The sequence below is a fragment of the Poecilia mexicana genome, unplaced genomic scaffold (genome assembly GCF_051168715.1).
Source record: "Poecilia mexicana isolate PSO_F unplaced genomic scaffold, ASM5116871v1 scaffold_22, whole genome shotgun sequence".
NCBI lineage: Eukaryota > Metazoa > Chordata > Actinopteri > Cyprinodontiformes > Poeciliidae > Poecilia > Poecilia mexicana.
In genome coordinates this window covers 22,943,200-22,963,130 of record NW_028263391.1, presented here as the reverse complement: position 1 = coordinate 22,963,130, position 19,931 = coordinate 22,943,200, and the positions used below count along the sequence as shown (strand labels likewise).

At 40.7% G+C, this 19,931-nt stretch overlaps 3 protein-coding genes across 3 annotated transcripts in view; 2 read left to right on the top strand and 1 right to left on the bottom strand.

The window, feature by feature from the left end:
- wdr25 (WD repeat domain 25) overlaps window positions 1-12,663 on the bottom strand; it is a 39,805-nt gene extending 27,142 nt beyond the window's left edge. The window contains exons 1-2 of the mRNA XM_014983431.2: window positions 12,570-12,663; window positions 10,353-10,967 (exon numbers count right to left, since the gene is read on the bottom strand). Coding sequence (XP_014838917.2) covers window positions 10,353-10,955 — 603 coding nt within the window. The 5' untranslated portion in view covers window positions 10,956-10,967; window positions 12,570-12,663. The remainder of the gene's footprint in view (window positions 1-10,352; window positions 10,968-12,569) is intronic.
- Window positions 1,648-5,151, top strand: LOC106915677 (uncharacterized). Its single transcript, XM_088002813.1, has 4 exons — window positions 1,648-2,910; window positions 3,070-3,306; window positions 3,406-3,504; window positions 3,616-5,151. The coding sequence occupies exons 1-4, from the start codon at window positions 1,648-1,650 to the stop codon at window positions 5,149-5,151; spliced, it is 3,135 nt and encodes a 1,044-aa protein (XP_087858939.1).
- A 196-nt stretch (window positions 12,664-12,859) lies between the features above and the next one.
- Window positions 12,860-19,545, top strand: wars1 (tryptophanyl-tRNA synthetase 1). Its single transcript, XM_014983433.2, has 11 exons — window positions 12,860-13,013; window positions 13,302-13,425; window positions 14,146-14,362; window positions 14,459-14,567; window positions 15,500-15,619; window positions 15,736-15,918; window positions 15,994-16,094; window positions 17,201-17,313; window positions 17,394-17,567; window positions 18,504-18,644; window positions 18,717-19,545. Exons 2-11 carry the CDS (start codon window positions 13,312-13,314, stop codon window positions 18,873-18,875), a joined length of 1,431 nt encoding a protein of 476 aa, XP_014838919.2. The 5' UTR covers window positions 12,860-13,013; window positions 13,302-13,311; the 3' UTR covers window positions 18,876-19,545.
- The last annotated feature ends 386 nt before the right edge of the window (window positions 19,546-19,931 follow it).

Genomic DNA, 19,931 nt, shown 5'->3' with positions numbered 1-19,931 from the left:
ACAGATGTTAAGGCTGTCGGTCGGTAGTCATTCAGGCCTGTCACTGTGAAGCGCTTGGGAACAATAGTGGTGGTCTTTAAGCGGGAGAGGACAGGTGACGGTAACAATGAGGTGTTGAAGATGTCAGGCAGAATGTTTCCTTTTGACCGTTGGTCCTTGCACCCTGCTGTGCCAGTCCATTGTCCTCAAGAGCCGCTGTCTCCCAAGTTTCACCAAGTGCGCAGCGCACTGATCCTTCGTTTTTCGCGGGGGTTGTTCTGAAAATAACCCGCGATAAGCGAAATCCGCGAAGTAGAGTTACCTTTATTTTTTACAATTATTACACAGCATAATTAAATACTCTACATTGAAACCAAAGAACAAAACCTGTTTTCAGGTCGGCGGATGTGCGTGTTCATCAATCGGGCTTTAATGTGATCCGGAGTCATGCCATTAAAGCGTCTCCTCCAGGCTGCTTTGCGAGATTCACAGCTACGGCAGAGCGATGGATCTCGTCAAGCGAGTCTCCGGTCGGGTTTTGCGCTGATTCTGGCCACAGTTTTTTTTTTTCCAGCAGGCATTCAAAGTTTTCAGCTTTCATCTCCTGAATGGCCAAGCTGTATTACTTATATTTATATACCGTAAAGTTATTGGCACACAGGGAGAGAAAAACCGCAGAGAGTGTTTAGCCAATCAGGACGCAGGACATAATGCACTGTAAAACAAAACTGCACAAAAAAAAAAAAAAAATCCGCTAAGCAGCGAGACCGCGAAAGGTGAGCCGCGTTATAGCGAGGGATCACTGTACCCCAAATTATTTGGGATTATTTATTGTATTATTTGTTGTATTCCCCTTTTTGCACTTATTGCATTTACGTCATTTTATTTTTTTTTAAATATATGACTGACTTCCGGTTTGAACTTGATGCTTTTATTTTGATAAGACAGCTTCCTTTGTTTATATTATAGCACTGCAGCTTAGCAACAGAACAGAAGACAAGTTGGAACAGGTAGTAAAATGTATCTCGTTATTAGCGTCCAGGTAGGCACAAGTTACGTTTATTTTGTAAATAAGGATATTTCTTTTATTGATTGATTTGGAATTGTAATTTGCTTTATTGTATAAGAATACTGGTTTGATTTTTGAATAAGAGTCGATATTTTAGTAGTGAACGTTATGTTATAGTTCAAACGTTACAGTTGTAAGAGCGTCGTTTGTAGCTTACACTGTCTTTTGTTTGTCTTTGTGCACACAGCTCTTACAGTGAAACTCAGGGTTTACTCCCAAAAAACCTGTTCATCAGTAAAGCCAAAATCCTGGATTTGAGGGGGGTCTGCTACATTACCAGTTGAACTGTCTCCAACGGCCATCAGTTAAGCCGAGCTGCATTCAGCTGTAAAGTTTGTTTTTGTTCAAACTTCAGCAGTTTTCTAGTTGGCCTGCTGAGGTAGTGACATCAATTTGTGACATCACGCAAAATGATGTCACAAAGAGTGACAGTCTTGAATTCTACGGTAAAAAGCATTGCAGAAGTCAGAGAGCAAGCAGAAGGATCATATCCTAACAAGTAGAGATTGAAAACTAAAGCTTTTAAGGCAAAAGGCGAATCCTAACAAACCAGTAAAGGAAAACATTTTTTGGACTTGTAAAGACAAAAATAATCTACAATGAGTCAAAGCAATAAGCCTTCTTCTTCTGGTTCCGAGAATGATAAACTACAACGGACCGTCGCCAAAGAGACACAGAAGCTGCAGGGTATCTTGAAAGAAGTCGGCCTGATGTCTGTTGAGAGACAGACTCTGATAAAGGCAAATGAGGATCTGAAGACTCAAGTGATCAACATAGAAAAAGCTGCGCTTGAAAAAGACAAGTTGCTTCACGAGAAAGATGAGGAATTAAAAAGACTGTTGGACATAAACAAAACTCTAAAGGACGACAAAACCATCCTGGAGCAGATAAACACTGCCCCGAATAAGGAAAACATGGCCCTGGTGAAGGAAAAGACCGCTCTAGAGAAGAAAAGCACCGACCTGGAAAAGGAAAAGACCGCTCTGGAGAAGAAAAGCAATGACCTTGAGCAGAAAAACACTGCCTTGGAGAATAAAAGCACCTCCTTGGAGCAGAAAAACACAGTCCTGGAGAAGGAAAAGACCGCTCTGGAGAAGAAAAGCATCTCATTGGAGCAAAAAAACACAGTCCTGGAAAAGGAAAAGACTGCCTTGGAGAATAAAAGCACCTCCTTGGAGCAGAAAAACACAGTCCTGGAAAAGGAAAAGACTGCCTTGGAGAATAAAAGCACCTCCTTGGAGCAGAAAAACACAGTCCTGGAAAAGGAAAAGACTGCCTTGGAGAATAAAAGCACCTCCTTGGAGCAAAAAAACACAGTCCTGGAAAAGGAAAAGACTGCCTTGGAGAATAAAAGCACCTCCTTGGAGCAGAAAAACACGGTCCTGGAAAAGGAAAAGACCGCTCTGGAGAAGAAAAGCAACGACCTTGAACAGAAAAACACTGCCTTGGAGAATAAAAGCACCTCCTTGGAGCAGAAAAACACAGTCCTGGAGAAGGAAAAGACCGCTCTGGTGAAAAAAAGCACCGACCTGGAACATAAAAGCACGGTCCTGGAGAAGGAAAAGGCCGCTCTGGAGAAGAAAAGCACTGACCTTGAAAAGGAAAAGACTGCCTTGGAGAATAAAAGTACCTCCTTGGAGCAGAAAAACACGGTCCTGGAAAAGGAAAAGACCGCTCTGATGAAGAAAAGCACTGACCTGGAAAAGGAAAAGACTGCCTTGGAGAATAAAAGCACCTCCTTGGAGCAGAAAAACACGGTCCTGGAGAAGGAAAAGACCGCTCTGATGAAGAAAAGCAACGACCTGGAAAAGGAAAAGACTGCCTTGGAGAATAAAAGCACCTCCTTGGAGCAGAAAAACACGGTCCTGGAGAAGGAAAAGACCGCTCTGATGAAGAAAAGCAACGACCTGGAAAAGGAAAAGACTGCCTTGGAGAATAAAAGCACGTCCTTGGAGCAGAAAAACATGGTCCTGGAGAAGGAAAAGACCGCTCTGATGAAGAAAAGCAACGACCTGGAAAAGGAAAAGACTGCCTTAGAGAATAAAAGCACCTCCTTGGAGGAGAAGAACATGTTCCTGGAGAAGGAAAAGACCGCTCTGGTGAAGAAAAGCACCGACATGGAAAAGGAAAAGACTGCCTTGGAGAATAAAAGCACCTCCTTGGAGCAGAAAAACACGGTCCTGGAGAAGGAAAAGACCGCTCTGGTGAAGAAAAGCACCGACCTGGAACATAAAAGCACGGTCCTGGAGAAGGAAAAGGCCGCTCTGGAGAAGAAAAGCACCGACCTGGAAAAGGAAAAGACCGCTCTGGAGAAGAAAAGCACAGCCCTGGAGAATAAAAGTACCTCCTTGGAGCAGAAAAACACGGTCCTGGAGAAGGAAAAGACCGCTCTGGTGAAGAAAAGTACCGACCTGGAACAGAAAAACACGGTGCTGGAGAAAGAAAAGACTGATCTGGTGAGGAAAAGCACTGACCTGGAAAAGGAAAAGACCGCTCTGGAGAAGAAAAGCACAGCCCTGGAAAATAAAAGTACCTCCTTGGAGCAGAAAAACACGGTCCTGGAGAAGGAAAAGACCGCTCTGGTGAAAAAAAGCACCGACCTGGAACAGAAAAACACGGTCCTGGAGAAGGAAAAGACTGATCTGGTGAAGAAAAGTACCGACCTGGAACAGAAAAACACGGTCCTGGAGAAGGAAAAGACCGCTCTGGTGAAGAAAAGTACCGACCTGGAACAGAAAAACACGGTGCTGGAGAAGGAAAAGACCGCTCTGGAGAATAAAAGCAACTTCTTGGAGCAGAAAAACACGGGCCTGGAAAAGGAAAAGACCGCTCTGATGAAGAAAAGCACCGACCTGGAACAGAAAAACACGGTCCTGGAGAAGGAAAAGACCGTTCTGGAGAATAAAAGCACCTTCTTGGAGCAGAAAAACACGGTCCTGGAAAAGGAAAAGACCTCTCTGATGAAGAAAAGCACCGACTTGGAAAAGGAAAAGACTGCTCTGGAGAAGAAAAGCACAGCCTTGGAGAATAAAATTACCTCCTTGGAGCAGAAAAACACGGTCCTGGAGAAGGAAAAGGCCGCTCTTGAGAAGAAAAGCACCGACCTTGAGCAGAAAAACACTGCCTTGGAGAATAAAAGCACTTCCTTGGAGCAGAAAAACACAGTCCTGGAGAAGGAAAAGACCGTTCTGGAGAAGAAAAGCTCTGCCCTGGAGAAGGAAAAGACTGCCTTGGAGAATAAAACCACCTCCTTGGAGCAGAAAAACATGGTCCTGGAGAAGGAAAAGACCGCCCTTGAGACGAAAACCAACGACCTTGAGCAGAAAAACACTGCCTTGGGGAATAAAAGCACCATCCTGGAGATGGAAAAGACTGCTCTGGAGCAGAGAATCACCTCCTTGGAGAAGGAAAACACCAAAATGCAGCAGAAAAACACTGCCTTGGATCTGATAAACACCGCGCTGGAGCAGGAGAACACTGCCCTGAAGCTGAAAAGCACAGCTTTGGAGCAGGACATCACCGCCTTGGAGATGATAAACACTGCCCTGGAGCAGGAAAACACCGCTCTGGAGCAGGAGAACACAGCTCTGAAGCTGAAAACCACAGCTCTGGAGCAGAAAAGTGCTGTTTTGGAACAAATAAAGACTGCCTTAGAGCAGATAAACACCCCCCTGGAGGAGAACAACACCACCCTGGAACAGAACAACACCGCCCTGGAGCAGAACAACACCGCCCTGGAGCAGATAAAGACCGCCCTGCAGCAGGAGAACACTGCCCTCGAGCAGGAAAACACCGCTCTGAAGCTAAAAAGCACCACCCTGGAGGAGAAAAGCACCGTCCTGGAGCAAATAAACACGGCCTTGGAGCAGGAAAACAATGTCTTGGAGAATATAAACACCGACCTGCAGCTTGAAGTAGAACAGCTGAACAAAAGGCTGAGAGACAAAGGGGAGCAGCAGAACCAGCAGCCATCCGAAGCAGAAACCCACGAAGCCAGCAGGCCACATGTATTAAGACGTGTGGTCGGAGGCTTCTCTGATACACTTCTGAAAATGTACCAAACCGACAATCTTAGGTACTGGGTTGAAAGATGGTACTTCTAAATAAAGAAGTATAATGAGGACTCCAAGCTTCATGAATGATTATCAATGGCAGAAAAACGTGAGGACAACAGGACTGCGGAGTCAGGGGAGCGTGACAGTTGGGGGCTTATGGAGGAAGAGCTTGACAGATGTTGGCAGGAGATCTTGAGGACCGCAGGACTGCGGTGCCATGGGAACTTGATGCCATCAAACTCAGGTCTCTTTCGTCACCAGACCATCAGATTCCCGCGAGCGCCAAGTTCCCTGTCTGGCATCGCAGACCTGCAGACGTCATATCCCTCCAGCCTCCCGACCTGCATCCAGGCCTTCATCGCGGGTCCTGTAGGTCTCCGGGCTGACCTCCAGGGCTTTGTGAGAAGTCCCATTGGTCTCCGGGCTGACCTCCAGGGCTTCGTGAGAAGTCCCATTGGTCTCCGGGCTGACCTCCAGGGCTTCGTGAGAAGTCCCATTGGTCTCCGGGCTGACCTCCAGGGCTTTGTGAGAAGTCCCATTGGTCTCCGGGCTGACCTCCAGGGCTTCGTGAGAAGTCCCATTGGTCTCCGGGCTGACCTCCAGGGCTTCGTGAGAAGTCCCATTGGTCTCCGGGCTGACCTCCAGGGCTTCGTGAGAAGTCCCATTGGTCTCCGGACCTCCAGGGCTTTGTGGCAAGTTCCGTCAGCCTCCAGGTTTCTGCTCCACTGCCAGAGTCCTCTCAGGTTTCTGCTCCGCTGCCGGCGTCCTCTCAGGTTTCTGCTCCGCTGCCGGCGTCCTCTCAGGTTTCTGCTCCATTACCTTTAGTCTTCTTACTCCTTTGTGTTTGTATTTTGGTTGTTTCCCCTGGTGTAATCTTCCCCCCTTTCCTTTGCCACTTTTTCTATCCCTTCTCAGTCTCCTTCCACTCCCTCCACTCACACTTGCTCATCCTGCACAGTGGTGCACTTTGTAGCACTGTTAATTTGCAGCAAGAAGGTCCTGGCTTCAATTCCCAGCCCCAGGTCTTTCTGCATGGAGTTTACATGCTCTCCCCATGGTGCGTAGGTTCTCTCCGGGTACTCCGGCTTCCTCCCAAAGTTCAAAAGCATGACTCTTATGTTAATTGATTTCTCTAAACCCATCTTTAGGTATGGATGTGTGCATGGTTGTTTGTCCTGTCTGTCTCTGTATTGCCCTGCGATGGACTGGTGACCTGTCCATCGCAGTTTCCTTGTCATCTTCCTGTGTCTCCTGTTTGTCTTTGTTTTGCCTTTTTTTTTTTTGTTCCCTGGATTTTTTCATTTTTGTAAGTTTGATTATTCGTTTTTTCATTAAATATTCTTAATTTAACTATGTCTCTCACCTGGTGCACTTGGGTCCATTTATAACACACATCATAAATGTATTTCATCAAACAACCAAAAATAAGTTATGTGGAAATTCTAGTAATTTAAAGACCACCCATCCATCAACCCACCCATCCATCCATCCATCCATCCACCCACCCATCCACCCATCCATCCACCCACCCACCCACCCACCCATCCATCCATCCATCCATCCATCCATCCATCCATCCATCCATCCATCCATCCATCCATCCACCCACCCACCCACCCACCCACCCATCCATCCATCCATCCATCCATCCATCCATCCATCCATCCATCCATCCATCCATCCATCCATCCATCCATCCATCCATCCACCCAACCACCCATCCATCCATCCATCCATCCATCCATCCATCCATTTTCTTTACACCCTTCTTCCTTAGTGGGGTCGGGAGGAGCTGCTGCCTCTCCAGCTATCGTTCCGGGCGAGAGGCGGGGTCACCCTGGACAGGTCGCCAGTCTGTCGCAGGGCAACACAGAGACACACAGGACACACACACAGACACACGCACACCTAAGGAGAATTTAGAGAGACCAATTAAAAGACTAATACAAAAAATGTTGTATTAGGATGGATGGATGGATGGATGCGTGGGTGGGTGGGTGGATGGATGGATGGATGGATGGATGGATGGATGGATGGATGGATGGATGGATGGATGGATGGGTGGGTGGGTGGATGGGTGGATGGATGGGTGGGTGGGTCGGTGGATGGATGGGTGGATGGATGGATGGATGGATGGATGGATGGATGGATGGATGGATGGATGGGTGGGTGGGTGGATGGATGGATGGATGGATGGATGGGTGGGTGGGTGGGTGGATGGGTGGATGGATGGGTGGGTGGGTCGGTGGATGGATGGGTGGATGGATGGATGGATGGATGGATGGATGGATGGATGGATGGATGGATGGGTGGGTGGGTGGGTGGATGGATGGATGGATGGATGGATGAATGGGTGGGTCGGTGGATGGATGGATGGATGGATGGATGGATGAATGGGTGGGTCGGTGGATGGATGGGTGGGATGGATGGGTGGGTGGGTCGGTGGATGGATGGATGGATGGATGGATGGATGGATGGATGGATGGATGGATGGATGGATGGATGGGTGGGTGGGTGGATGGATGGATGGATGGATGGATGGATGGATGAATGGGTGGGTCGGTGGATGGATGGGTGGGATGGATGGGTGGGTGGGTCGGTGGATGGATGGATGGGTGGATGGTCTTTAAATTACTAGAATTTCCACATAACTTAGTTTTGGTTATTTGATGGTTGTTTGACCAATTAAAAGACTAATACAAAAAATGTTTGAAGGGTTCCTAAATAATAGCCTTCATAGCCCAGTATTACACCAAGCACTATAGCTAATACAAAATATAAACAATAATTTGTTCATCTTACTTATGAAAAGCTACGCCCCGAGCCTTCACGTCAACAGTCCGTCAATTTGAACAAAAATATCCAGCAGTGCTGAGGCATCTTCTGCTGTTTTGCTTTAGCCAAGTAGGACTGATGACCGCTCCAAAATAGCCGCCATATTTCCTGCATCCAAGCAGCCAATGTGGAGTCTATTCTTTTATTATGTCTGTGGGTTGAGCAGTTAAACCCTCTTCTCAGCCTACATCTCCCAGAATGCTGTGTGGTTCTGGAACAGAGTTCAGTGAATATTTCTTAATACAGTGGTCCCCAACCCTGGTCCTCAGGGTCTGCTGTCCTGCATGGTTTTGATGAGTCTGGACTCCAACACAGCTGATTCATATGATTGCATCACCTTCTTTGCATTCCTGCAATTGCTGCAGAAGCCGGTTAGTCACCTATTCATTTAACCCAGGTGTGCAGCAGCAGGGAAACACCTAAAACATGCAGGACAGTGGGCACTGAGGACCACGGTTGGGGACCACTGCTAGAATATTGGATATTTTATCCAATATTGAAATTGATCGAAATTGACACTTGATCAATTTCAATAGAACATAATCTATTGAAATTGATCGAGTGTCTATCACAATATGTATTGTTAGCCCTAAATTATGGTCAACATAATCATGGTAAAGATTGCTGACTCACCAATTGTAAGCCACAAAAAAAACATTACAAAAGAATCTAAGCAAATTATTGTAGAATTGAGTGGAAGGAAAAAATGCGGTAGACACAATGATAACAGCCTAGATCCTGAGGGAAAGTCCATTCAAGAGTTTTGGACAAATTCATAAGGTGAAGACACCACACAAAGACAAACTTATGTTCAGCCACTCCTGAAACAGGAATAATGTCATCAAACTTCAGATAAAAGTAATGTCTGCATTTCAAGAAGAAGATGCAGACATCAACAACCCAGATGAGCACATCTGGGTTGTTGGAAGATCGCTTCTTAAGGTGACTCTGTATAATTCCTTATAATAAAAAACTAAGATCTATGGGCTATGCAAAATATGTTCATTATATTTTTTGCACAAAATCATTCTTAAATAATGAGATTGTAGTTCTGCTCAGTTCTGCCTGTTTTCAGCTATTTAAGGCCTTTGTCACTTTAAATCCTAATAAGCTGCTGGTGGCCATGGCCCCCAACTCATCATTTAAACTCACAAGTGAAAATGGCTGCAAACAGATGCGCAATTATACAACTGTAGATCTTTGAAAAGCAGAAGTGGTGCCGCCTGCACAACCAACAAGAATGCAGCAAGTGGTTTCTGGATGGTAAGTCAACAACAAAACACTTTCTGTCTTTTCCAGCAGCCACTGTGCAGTGGCTGCTGGTCAGCAGTAAAACCAGCTGACCAAACCTGCTGGAGCTCTGACTAGGTTGCTAGGTAACAGACTGGGTTCAGCGGGGGTTGCTAGGTAACGACGCAGTGGAATGTGGAATGTGATCTAGCCTTCAGGAGGTTTTTGAAATGATTCATTTTCCAGACACCACAAAACATTAATTTATTGCCAAAAAACAGCTGGGTGTTTTTTTTAAGCGCCTGGACTTGCATTAACAATCCTGTAATATTAAAGTTTTGTAATAAACTGAATTTTGGGTTTTATTTACCTGTAAGTGATTAAAATAAATAAACACTTGAAATATATAATTCTGTGTTTCATAAATTTATATGTTTTTTGTTTAAAAAACAATCTTTTCTCATTTAAAAATTGTACTCAAGTAAAAGTAGCACTATTTCAACATAGTTTTACTCAAGTAAAAGTAAAAAGTAACCATCCAAGATATTACTCAAGTTAGAGTAAAAATGTATTTGGCAAAAATATCAAGTACTGAGTAACTTGATGTAAAAATCAGTCATTTAAAATTTAAAAATTACATAATCAGACTGACCAAAATATAATGTGTAAATGTTGATATTTTTAAAGACCAAAATTAAAGCAATTTGTATAAATAATATAATTACAATGTAACAAAAATATTTCCAAATCAATTATTTTTAACATAAAACTAACAAGAACTGCAGGTGTGTGTGGTGAATTTTTGGTTAAAACTTGTTTGTTCTTAATTCAGCGGGTAGAAAAATTAAGACATTTTACTAAAGTAAGACTAGAAATACTTAATAATAAAATTACTGAAGTAAAAGTAAAAAATTATAGCATTGTAAAACTTCATCCTTTACTCCCCCCCGTAAAATGGAAATAAATAAATATTTCAATTCAAAGTGTGTAAAATAAAATTGTTGCTCAGGATAAAGCAGGCCTACAAAGTGCGTCATAATTTAAATTCCAGTAAATAACATTCAGCTTTGAAGGCTGTTTAAATAACAGAGGCCAGTCCGGTGGGTTCTGGCTAAAGGTTCTGTGTTTCATGGCCGTCCATCCTAAATGTCATCAATTCAGCAGTAAGTGGGGGCTGTCATTACCTTAAAGGTCTTGTCCATGGAGGCGGACAGCAGCAGGTGGCTAATGTGAGGCACAGGGCACCACTGCACCGTATTGACTGCCCCCTGGTGGCCCTCCAGGCTCATTAAAAGCTTCTTAGGCGTCCCTGATGATCTGGGTTTTTCACCAAGGTAAGGTTTCACTTTCGGTGAAACATCTGAGAGAACTGGACCTTTCCTGGTTGGATTCTCCACACTTTGTTCTGGGTGATTCTCAGGCTGTTTTGCTTGCTCTGATTGTCTCTGTCTCTTTGGGATGTATGGTCTGACACCAAGGAGGGAGGATGACCGCCTTTTAGCGGGATTTGAACCATCAGCGACAGTTTTTGGGAAAGTGAGACAAGCAGGTCTGTCTTTAAAATGTTTCCCTTCATTTCCACCATGATATTCCCAATCCCAGTGTTGTGTCTTAGGGTAAACATACAACGAAGAAGAGCTACTTTGTCCTAAAACAGTTTCTGAACCTGCAGGTCTGGGCTTTAAATTAACGCTATTAAGTCCAGACGGGTCTGATTGTTCTTCCTCCTTCTGATCGCAGGACTCATCATCATCCTCTGAATCATCATAGGCCACCAATGAAGACATCTTCACCTGACACTGAAAATAAGGAAACAAATATAAGTTTAATTAATTCATCTATGGTCCAAATGCGGCATCTAGTGGCCAATTCAATACCTACAATTACAACAACAAAGATAAAATCACAGAAAGAAACAAGAAAATGTTTAATTTATTAATTCAAATAGGACATACAAAGGATTTCGCATTTTGAGGTTTTTTTTTTAATTATAAAATATATAATAAAGTGGATGGATTTGTTGCAAACTAATAAAATAAATCACTTTCAATGCAGTAGCATAATCTCACACTAAAGTCAAAATTTTTATTTTAATACATTTATTCAGCAGGCCTGTGATGATAACAACTTTTACTGGATGATAAATTACCCCAGAAGTTATTGCGATGAATGATAATATTGTTGTCTTGAGACCATTTTCAAGTAACACAATGCTAATGGCATAATAATGCAAGAACATATTCTTAAAGATCAATAAACTTAAAATTTTACTGGATATTTAACACTGTAACTAAAGGAAATTAAAATTTCAAAATAAATAAAACAACAAATAAAATTAATTATGAAGTCTTTGTAAACAAAACTGTCCTTAAAATAAAGGGCTAGATGAGACCAAAGCACCAGACTGAGGAGTTTTGTAATCCAGTTTTTGGTAGAAAGAAATCACGCAAATGGAAATTATTGTGTTTGTTTTAATTTATCATGCAATTAATTGAATTATTGCTTATTGCAGCAGGCCTAGGAATAATCAGCTTTAGCAAAAATAAATTTTAGGTGCAACTAAAAATCTCTACAACAATAAATGTAAGTGAAGAATTTGTTTTAAATATGACAGATTTTTCTACATCAAACAGTTCCTACAAACCTTTCACAATGAATCCAGTACTTACCGTTTCTAAATGTTATTAGATTTCCTTAAGATATTACATGATGCAACAGTTGAAGTATAAGAATACAGGAATTTCACAAATCTTACAAATACTGTTCTAAAAAGTGTTTCATTTATATTTATCACCACACCTAACTATGCTGCTCCAAAATAAATAAAGTTCAGCCATTTTAAGTTGTTTTTTATTTATTTTTTTTTTAACTTCATTACATACTTGAAAAGCTGAAGTCAGATTTAACTGGAAGATGGGTGAAGCTAAGTACAAATGCAGGTCACACTTCTCAGATTTTTCTTTATTGGAAGATAAATGTTTTAAAACCACGTTTCATTTTATATTGTAGTTGGCGATCAAATATTTTCATCACCAACAACTAAGCCAGTTTTTTTGCTTTATGTGTGGTATTTTTTCCCCAGACATGTTTGCTAATAATAAATGAAAATATCACATTTAGAAGCGGTAATTTTGCTTGTAGGTGCATATTTCTGTTGGTCTATGCCATAAATCACAATAAAATTAAATTAACTTGAGCTTGTAGCTGAAATGTGACAATATGTACATCCATATTTGTAAATTTAGCGTGCTTGTTACTAGCAATGTCTGCTATCTCAAAGCTTCTCATATTTATTAGCTAGCAGCTATCAGATCCAGCTAACGTTCATAGTTTTCCTTTCCAGTTTACGAGCTAATAACAGAAAATAAAAGCAGATGAATAATTGCGCTACGTTGTTGTACCTGAACTTTGGAGAAGACCTTGATTTCTCTCCGTGGCGTTTATGTTAGTTTGTTTTGTTTAACATCCCGCAAAAATAATGTCAGTGAGAGAATTTCAGAATAAAAGCATTGTTTCGTTTTGTTCCTATAGGGAAAGCGCCTTCCTACGTTTAAAAGCTTTTATTTTGAAACCAGTGGGTTGGAACCAGAAAAAGGCACTTTCTCCTCATAAAAATAATAATTTCTGAAATATCTTTAGTATTTTTTGTTATGAACGAAATAGCATGGATCTTTTGTATTCTCCTGATAACATTTGTAGGAATTAGACCACATTTCTTGACTGCGCGGATTCGTGATGACCGGAACCTTTCGAACACGGGGTGTTTGAACGGGGAAGAAGTAAATCCGGACACCGGGCTCTTTACAGGCTGATGCAAGTTGAATGAGGGAGCTGTCAGCTTAACGGTATGATAGAAAAACAGAGAAACTAACCGGATATTTCTTTGACATGCCTTTAAGCTCAATAGTTTTTAATTTAGGAACCCGCCGGCTGTCAATTTTCTCATTTTGATGGAGAGTATTAGCAACGATTAGCCAGATTTACCAAGCTAGCTTTGATAAATGCTCACATATGGGAGCCTTCTGTGCTACGGAAGGAGGAAATATAGAGATATCAGAGCTTTAAATCTGTTTTATTTTTCTGTTTAAAGACTGATTGTAACATTTGTTTATTTTTTTTTAACATCATGTCAGGGTGAAGGAGATGACAGACTGCCAAGGAGACGTGGAAGGAGCCAGCACTCCCATGGAGCTTTATGAGAAACTCAGCGAACAAGGGGTAAAAGTGAGGTCCCTGAAGTCAGCCAAAGCTGATAAAGTAAGGCACATTTCCAACAAAAAGAATAATAAAATGATTTTCTTCCTGCTTAGGAAAGTTAATCAACAACCGTAAAATAAATATTTCCAAAAAGGGGATGTAGTCTGTCTCTTCATTCATCGACATGGTGTTTATATAGTGTTTGTATATAAGACATATTTGGGAGTGAGTCATCAGTCTGCTCCATGATTTTTGCAACTTCCATTTTTAAAGCTGGATTTATCCACCTTGAATTTACGGTTCACTGTTATATTTGTACTGTAAACATTGACTGAAAAGAACTGAGAACTTAACTCTGGAAAAATGTAAAATTTGGACATGAACAACCTGTAGGAAAACTAGATTTGTTTGTTTTTTATCAGTAACAGAAATTTTAAAAGTGAATGAGATTTTAATTGATCTCTTCTCCTGTTTCTAGACATTGAAGGAAACAGGGCATATATATATATATATATATATATATATATATATATATATATATATATTTTTTTTTTTTTTTTTTTTTTTTTTTTGAATTACCATCTGATCTTTCAGTGATGAACAAATGCCCGTCCTTTCATGATAATATAAAAGATAATATTGTTATACATGTTACTAATCTAGAGACAGTAAAAATTAAGGAAAATAAATATAGATAATCTTACTCAGTTTTGTTGTTAATTTTTAGCCTAATAGATGATATTGTTGTTTTTTTTGCCCGTTTTATTTATTTTTCTACAGACTGAGGTTGACACTGCTGTCCAGCTGCTACTGAAGCTGAAAATGGACTACAAACAGATGACAGGTCACGACTACAAAGCAGGATGTCCACCGTCAGAGAACGATGCTGCGCCGAACAACGGCCCGGCAGCAGATGTCGCCGGTGAGGACGACACGGTGGATCCATGGACCGTTTCAACCACCAACGCCAAGGGAGTCGATTATGACAAATTAATAGGTGAGAGTCCAGTTAGCTTTAAGTCTGACTGGAGGGGTAATCCATCATGGCGGATTGATAAACATTGTTTCTCTTATTTTTATTTTTATTTTTTAGTGAGGTTTGGGAGCAGTAAGATCGACCAGGAGCTGGTGGATAGAATAGAGAAGGTCTGTGGACAGAAACCGCATCGCTTTCTACGAAGAGGAGTTTTCTTCTCACACAGGTGTTTGTTTTTCCAATTAATAACTGACATATTAATCACATTAATACAACCTTTTCATATTACAACTATGAACTTCAGTATGGTCTATTTGAGTGCGATTGGCATAATTTTTCCACATCTTTAGGAAATAAAAATGATTTCCGAGTGTTTCCAGCTTCCTCACTTCAAAAACACAAAATCTCACCAAGTATTTTTGGTCTAATTTATTGTGCAAACATCTAAGTACACTTAAAATAAGACAAAACTAACTTATGATTAACTTTTCAGGAAGATATATGAACTTGTTTTAAGTCAGTGATTCCTTAATATTGATGAAAAAACACTAGTTCCATTGGCAGATTATTTCACTTATAACAAGGGAAAAATGTTTTGTGTTAAGTATCATATTGTGTCAATGCAACTAATATTTCTTCTGCAATTTTAAGGAATTATTGACTTAAAACAAGCTCCTATATCTTACTTAAAGGTTACTTATGAGTTAGTTTTGTCTTATTTTAAGTACACTAAGATATTTGCACAATAAACTAGACTAAAAACACTTGGTCTAGTTTATTGTATATTCACCAATTTTCACTGCAGTTGAATCTGGTAGAAGAAATTTATCACAATAAATGATAAACAACATAATAAACTAATTTTTTTGTATCCCCTTCTGCCTTGTAACAAACTGAAACAGGACTATACATTTCTTTCTCTTAGTATTCATGTTGTTTTCATTTTTTTACTAACGCTGAATATTTATTACGATAAAATCAGACACAATTCAACTTTATTGCTGTAAATTTTATACAGTGAAACAGATCAAAGAAGGTTCAACACTAAAAGCATTTCATTTCCCTCTTTGCACTACTTTGTGTTGACAAAATAAAACCACAGTGAATTATTATTGGATACAGAAGAATAAACTTAATCTTTCTCCCTTTGCTCTGCAGAGATATGCATCAGGTTCTGGATGCATATGAGAAGCACAAGTCGTTCTACCTGTACACTGGCAGAGGGCCGTCCTCAGAGGCCATGCATGTTGGTCACCTCATCCCTTTTATCTTCACTAAGTAAGTTTTTTCCCTGCATAAATACGTCACTACTACACCGTAGATTTAAAAATCGACCAAAACGTTCAGTTCTGACTATCAAAATGGAGCAAATTGCACTGAACTCCTGGTTCCAGATGGCTCCAGGACGTGTTCGACATCCCACTGGTGATCCAGCTGACAGATGACGAGAAGTACCTGTGGAAGGACCTGACTGTTGAAGAATGCCACCGCTTTGCCATAGAAAACGCCAAGGACATAATCGCCTGTGGCTTCGACATCAACAAGACCTTCATCTTCTCTGATCTCGACTACATGGGGTAAAACAAAACTGGAGACTAAAGAGAGAACACTGTCAGATTATAGTGTTTTATAGTGTTTGTTTTTTACTTCAGTTCCTCCCCTGAGTTCTACCGAAATGTGGTGAAGATCCAGAAGCATGTGACGTTTAACCAGGTTAAAGGCATCTTTGGCTTCACGGACAGCGATTGCATCGGTAAGCAGATGAAAACAGTGAAATGACTGACCACGCAGATTTGAAAAGTCTTTAATGGATAGTATACATCTAAAATTAAGGCCTTAAAATTTCTTGAATTAATTTAAAAGAAGGTAAATTGGCATTAAATACATTAATCACGGGTCTTAAATAAGTCTTAAACTCGTTTGTCTAAAATTAAAGCTTTCAAATGTCTTTAATTAAAAAAAGGTAGGCTGGCCATAGATACTTTACTTACAATTTAATTTTGTATATTCTATGTAGTCTATTTCTCATGGACTTTTCAGTCAGGCAAACCTTTTGGTCGCTTATTATTTACGTTCTGTGACTCAGGGCGGTTGATGCTACTTGTAGCTAGCTGCTAATAAACACTTGCTAGCCAGCAAAGTTACATTAACAGCAATATGAGCAGGAACCATTGGTTCTGGTTCCTACAGTGGAAACAGACAGAGGAGGAAAAACTAAAAAGGCTAACTAGCTAGCAAGCTCACTTTTTTGCATCTGTCATGGATAAGTGCGAATTTGTCGCCAGTTGACTGGACGATGTTTGTCTTTGCCATTTAATCACTTCTGTTTTCTACATTTCTGACGTTCCATTCGTAATGGTCTTAAAAAGGAGACGCAGCAAATATGTGGAAGAAGGTGGAGCTACAGAAGTAGCTGCGGGGGTTGCTAGGTAACGGGCCGGGCCTTATTGGGGTTGCTAGGTAATGGGCTGTGCCTTGGTGGGGTTGCTAGGTAACGGCAGAGTGCCTGTGGATTGTTAGGTTACATTCCTGAGGTTTTTGAAACAGCTTATTTTCCAGACACCACAAAACAAAAAAGGCTGGGAGTTTTGTTTTAAGAGCTTTGACAGTTTTTAGAAGCAGTTGTGACCCAAACAGAAGCACAAAAAATGAATTTTGCGTAATACGTCTCCTTTAAGGTCCAACTTTGACACTTTATCTTTCTGAAAGTAGTTCATCTAGGATTTAGTTACTCTTTAATTCAGCCTGTTTAGATTAACTTGAGAATAGATTTCAGTCTCCAGATTAGCAAATCTGTTAAGAGTCTCGTATTTTCCAGGTATACGTTTGAACAGATATTGTGTTTTGTTCTCCATCCAGGAAAGATCAGCTTCCCGGCCATCCAGGCCGCGCCATCCTTCAGTAACTCCTTCCCTCATGTTTTCGGAAGCAGAAAAGACATACAGTGCCTCATCCCCTGTGCCATTGATCAGGTCAGAACCACGAGATGGAGGAAGGGATGCACAGATATGTTTATTGTACAAAATAATTTGTTTTTCTGTCCGTCACACAGGACCCCTACTTCAGGATGACCCGCGATGTTGCTCCGAGGATTGGTTACCCGAAACCAGCCCTGCTGCACTCCACTTTCTTCCCCGCCCTGCAGGGGGCGCAGACGAAGATGAGCGCCAGCGACGCCAACTCCTCCATATTCCTCACTGACACGCCGAAGCAGATCAAGAACAAGGTGATTTAGGGAGTTTTCACCTGGTACTCTGGTGACAGTGTAACATTTTACATTTTTAGCTGCTGCGGTTCGATTTCACACTGCATCAAACGAACCAAACTAAATGAAACATCTGTTTCCCTCCTCGCCTGTGGGAGCTTTGCATCAAGAAGCACTGAAGAAGATAACTTCCTCTCTTTTAAAATCTAAACAAAAATGGAGTGGCGTCAGATTTTAATGGTTGTATGATTTCTCTTTTGTCTTTGTTAAAAAATATCAAATAATTTCTCCTTCTTTCACTAAGCCAGCATGTATGTTTTTTACCCAGAATTCCCTGCATTTTAGTCCACTTCCTGCTTTTGGAGCTTTTTCCAGTTGGCTTGTATACACTTGTGCATTCAAACTGCATCAGAGTTCACTTTAACAATGATATAAATATGTTTATTAAACTTTTTATTTTAAATCTGGGTAGAAATATAACTGACTTAATTGTCTTGCAATGGAAAATGTTAAGTACAACACAAAGTACTAACATTTTTACAACAAACCTTTTGTAATAAGTAGAACCACGTTTATCCAGACTTATACTGACTTTGTTGCACCCAAATAAGCTTTCATTTCATTTATTAAACTTGTCTAAATATAGCAATAATTTTGAAAGAAAGTGACACAAACTGAGCCTAAAATAATTGGGTCTGTGTTTGGAAAAAAAAGACAAAAATTTATTTGATTAATCTTAGTTTTTCTTTCTTTATTTTTTGGCCTGCAAAAAAATAGAACCACTTCACTCTTTTCAGAGTTTGATTGCGCATTCTCACTTCCCTGAACGAATCAGACTTTCTAAACAAACTGACTGGAGTTTGATTAAAGCAGATTAAACTGGGCTGGTGTGAATGCGTGCTTAATCAGATTAGGTTTACGTTGCCGATTTCCCTCACCTCTGATTATTCCCTACAGATTAACAAACACGCGTTTTCTGGAGGGAAGGACACGGTGGAGGAACACAGGAAGTACGGCGGGAATGCAGACGTAGACGTCTCCTTCATGTATTTGACTTTCTTCCTTGAGGATGATGAGCAGCTGGAGAAAATCAGACAGGTGAGGAAGAAAACAGACTTTTTTTTTTAATCCATCTTCCATCTAATCTTACTCATCGTCGTCTCTCTGCAGGACTACACAAGCGGCGCTCTGCTAACAGGCGAACTGAAGAAGATCTTGATTGAGACTCTGCAGCCGATGATTGCGCAGCATCAAGAGAGACGCAAACAAGTCACAGATGAATTAGTGAAGCAGTTCATGACACCCAGGCCTTTAAATTTTAACTTGTAGCTCACAGATCCGTGTTTATTTTGCTCGGCTTTTTTTCTCCATTTGAAGTCGTCTGTAATGGGAGCAAACAGAAAAACTGCTCATGCTGCAGCAAATGCACATATTGTTGTTGAGGAGTGAAAGTGAAAGGCATGTTTTCTGAATCCTGCTTAAAGACAAACAAAAATCATCCGCTTCGGAAGTCTTCTGTGAAAATTTAACTTCTCACATCAGTGAACGCAACCCTGTATTATCACACTAATACGTTCACAGTTTGAGCCACTAATGCTTTGTTATTGGTCCTAATGTTCCAGAAACAAAGCAATGAAGGTTGTGATTACGTTTTGGGCTTTTAGTGATGCATTTTGTATGTTTTTTCAGAGTTGAACGTCGTGCAGCACATAATTGAAATGAATTTTTAGGAAAGCAGAATTGGGTGTAAAGATAGAATCAATGTTGTACGTTTGAAAAAAATGTTTGCATTAATATAAATCAGATGGTTAAGCACCAAAAAAAATCGAATGGATCGAGGCTTTGCTTCAAAAGCTTCATGTTACCCACTCCATGCATTTAAAACACAATTATGATGTTTATATCAAAGTATTGTTCCTATTGAAGAAATATGAGTCATGGGTGTCCAAAGTGCAAACTGACATTTTTGTGGCACTGAATTAAAAAACTATACAACTTTTTTCTGCGCAGCAGCACAAAATAATTTCAAGACTGTATGATTTTATTTTAATACTGCAAACATGCAAAATCCTTTTTCAGGTTTTGGATCAACAATGAATAACATCTGTGTCCTACACAAACAAAAAGAAAATCTGATGACTATATTTACTTGATTTTGACTCAATATTTTTGACCCATGTGACAAAAAGTTTGGACACCCCTGTGCTAAGATATTCCAGCTGCTCTGTGCAATTCTCCACCACAGGCAAGAACCCATGACTGCATATTAGAGCAATCAGTTTAAAAAAATGCAAGAAAACAGATGGAAATTTCTGAGCTAGAAAATTTGCTAGAAAAAAATCTAAATTTGAGAGTAATGTCAGAAATAAGAAAAATAAAAAGTCC

Excerpts from the sequence above, each read along its gene's own strand:
- LOC106915677 (XM_088002813.1), top strand. The coding sequence starts at position 1,648 with ATGAGTCAAAGCAATAAGCCTTCTTCTTCTGGTTCCGAGAATGATAAA. Across the intron at positions 2,911-3,069 it reads CCTTGGAGCAGAAAAACACG|GAAAAGACTGCCTTAGAGAA; the intron begins GTCCTGGAGAAG and ends GACCTGGAAAAG. Across the intron at positions 3,307-3,405 it reads CGGTCCTGGAGAAGGAAAAG|AAAAACACGGTCCTGGAGAA; the intron begins GCCGCTCTGGAG and ends TCCTTGGAGCAG.
- wars1 (XM_014983433.2), top strand. The coding sequence starts at position 13,312 with ATGACAGACTGCCAAGGAGACGTGGAAGGAGCCAGCACTCCCATGGAG. Across the intron at positions 15,919-15,993 it reads TCTGATCTCGACTACATGGG|TTCCTCCCCTGAGTTCTACC; the intron begins GTAAAACAAAAC and ends TTTTTACTTCAG. Across the intron at positions 18,645-18,716 it reads AGCTGGAGAAAATCAGACAG|GACTACACAAGCGGCGCTCT; the intron begins GTGAGGAAGAAA and ends GTCTCTCTGCAG.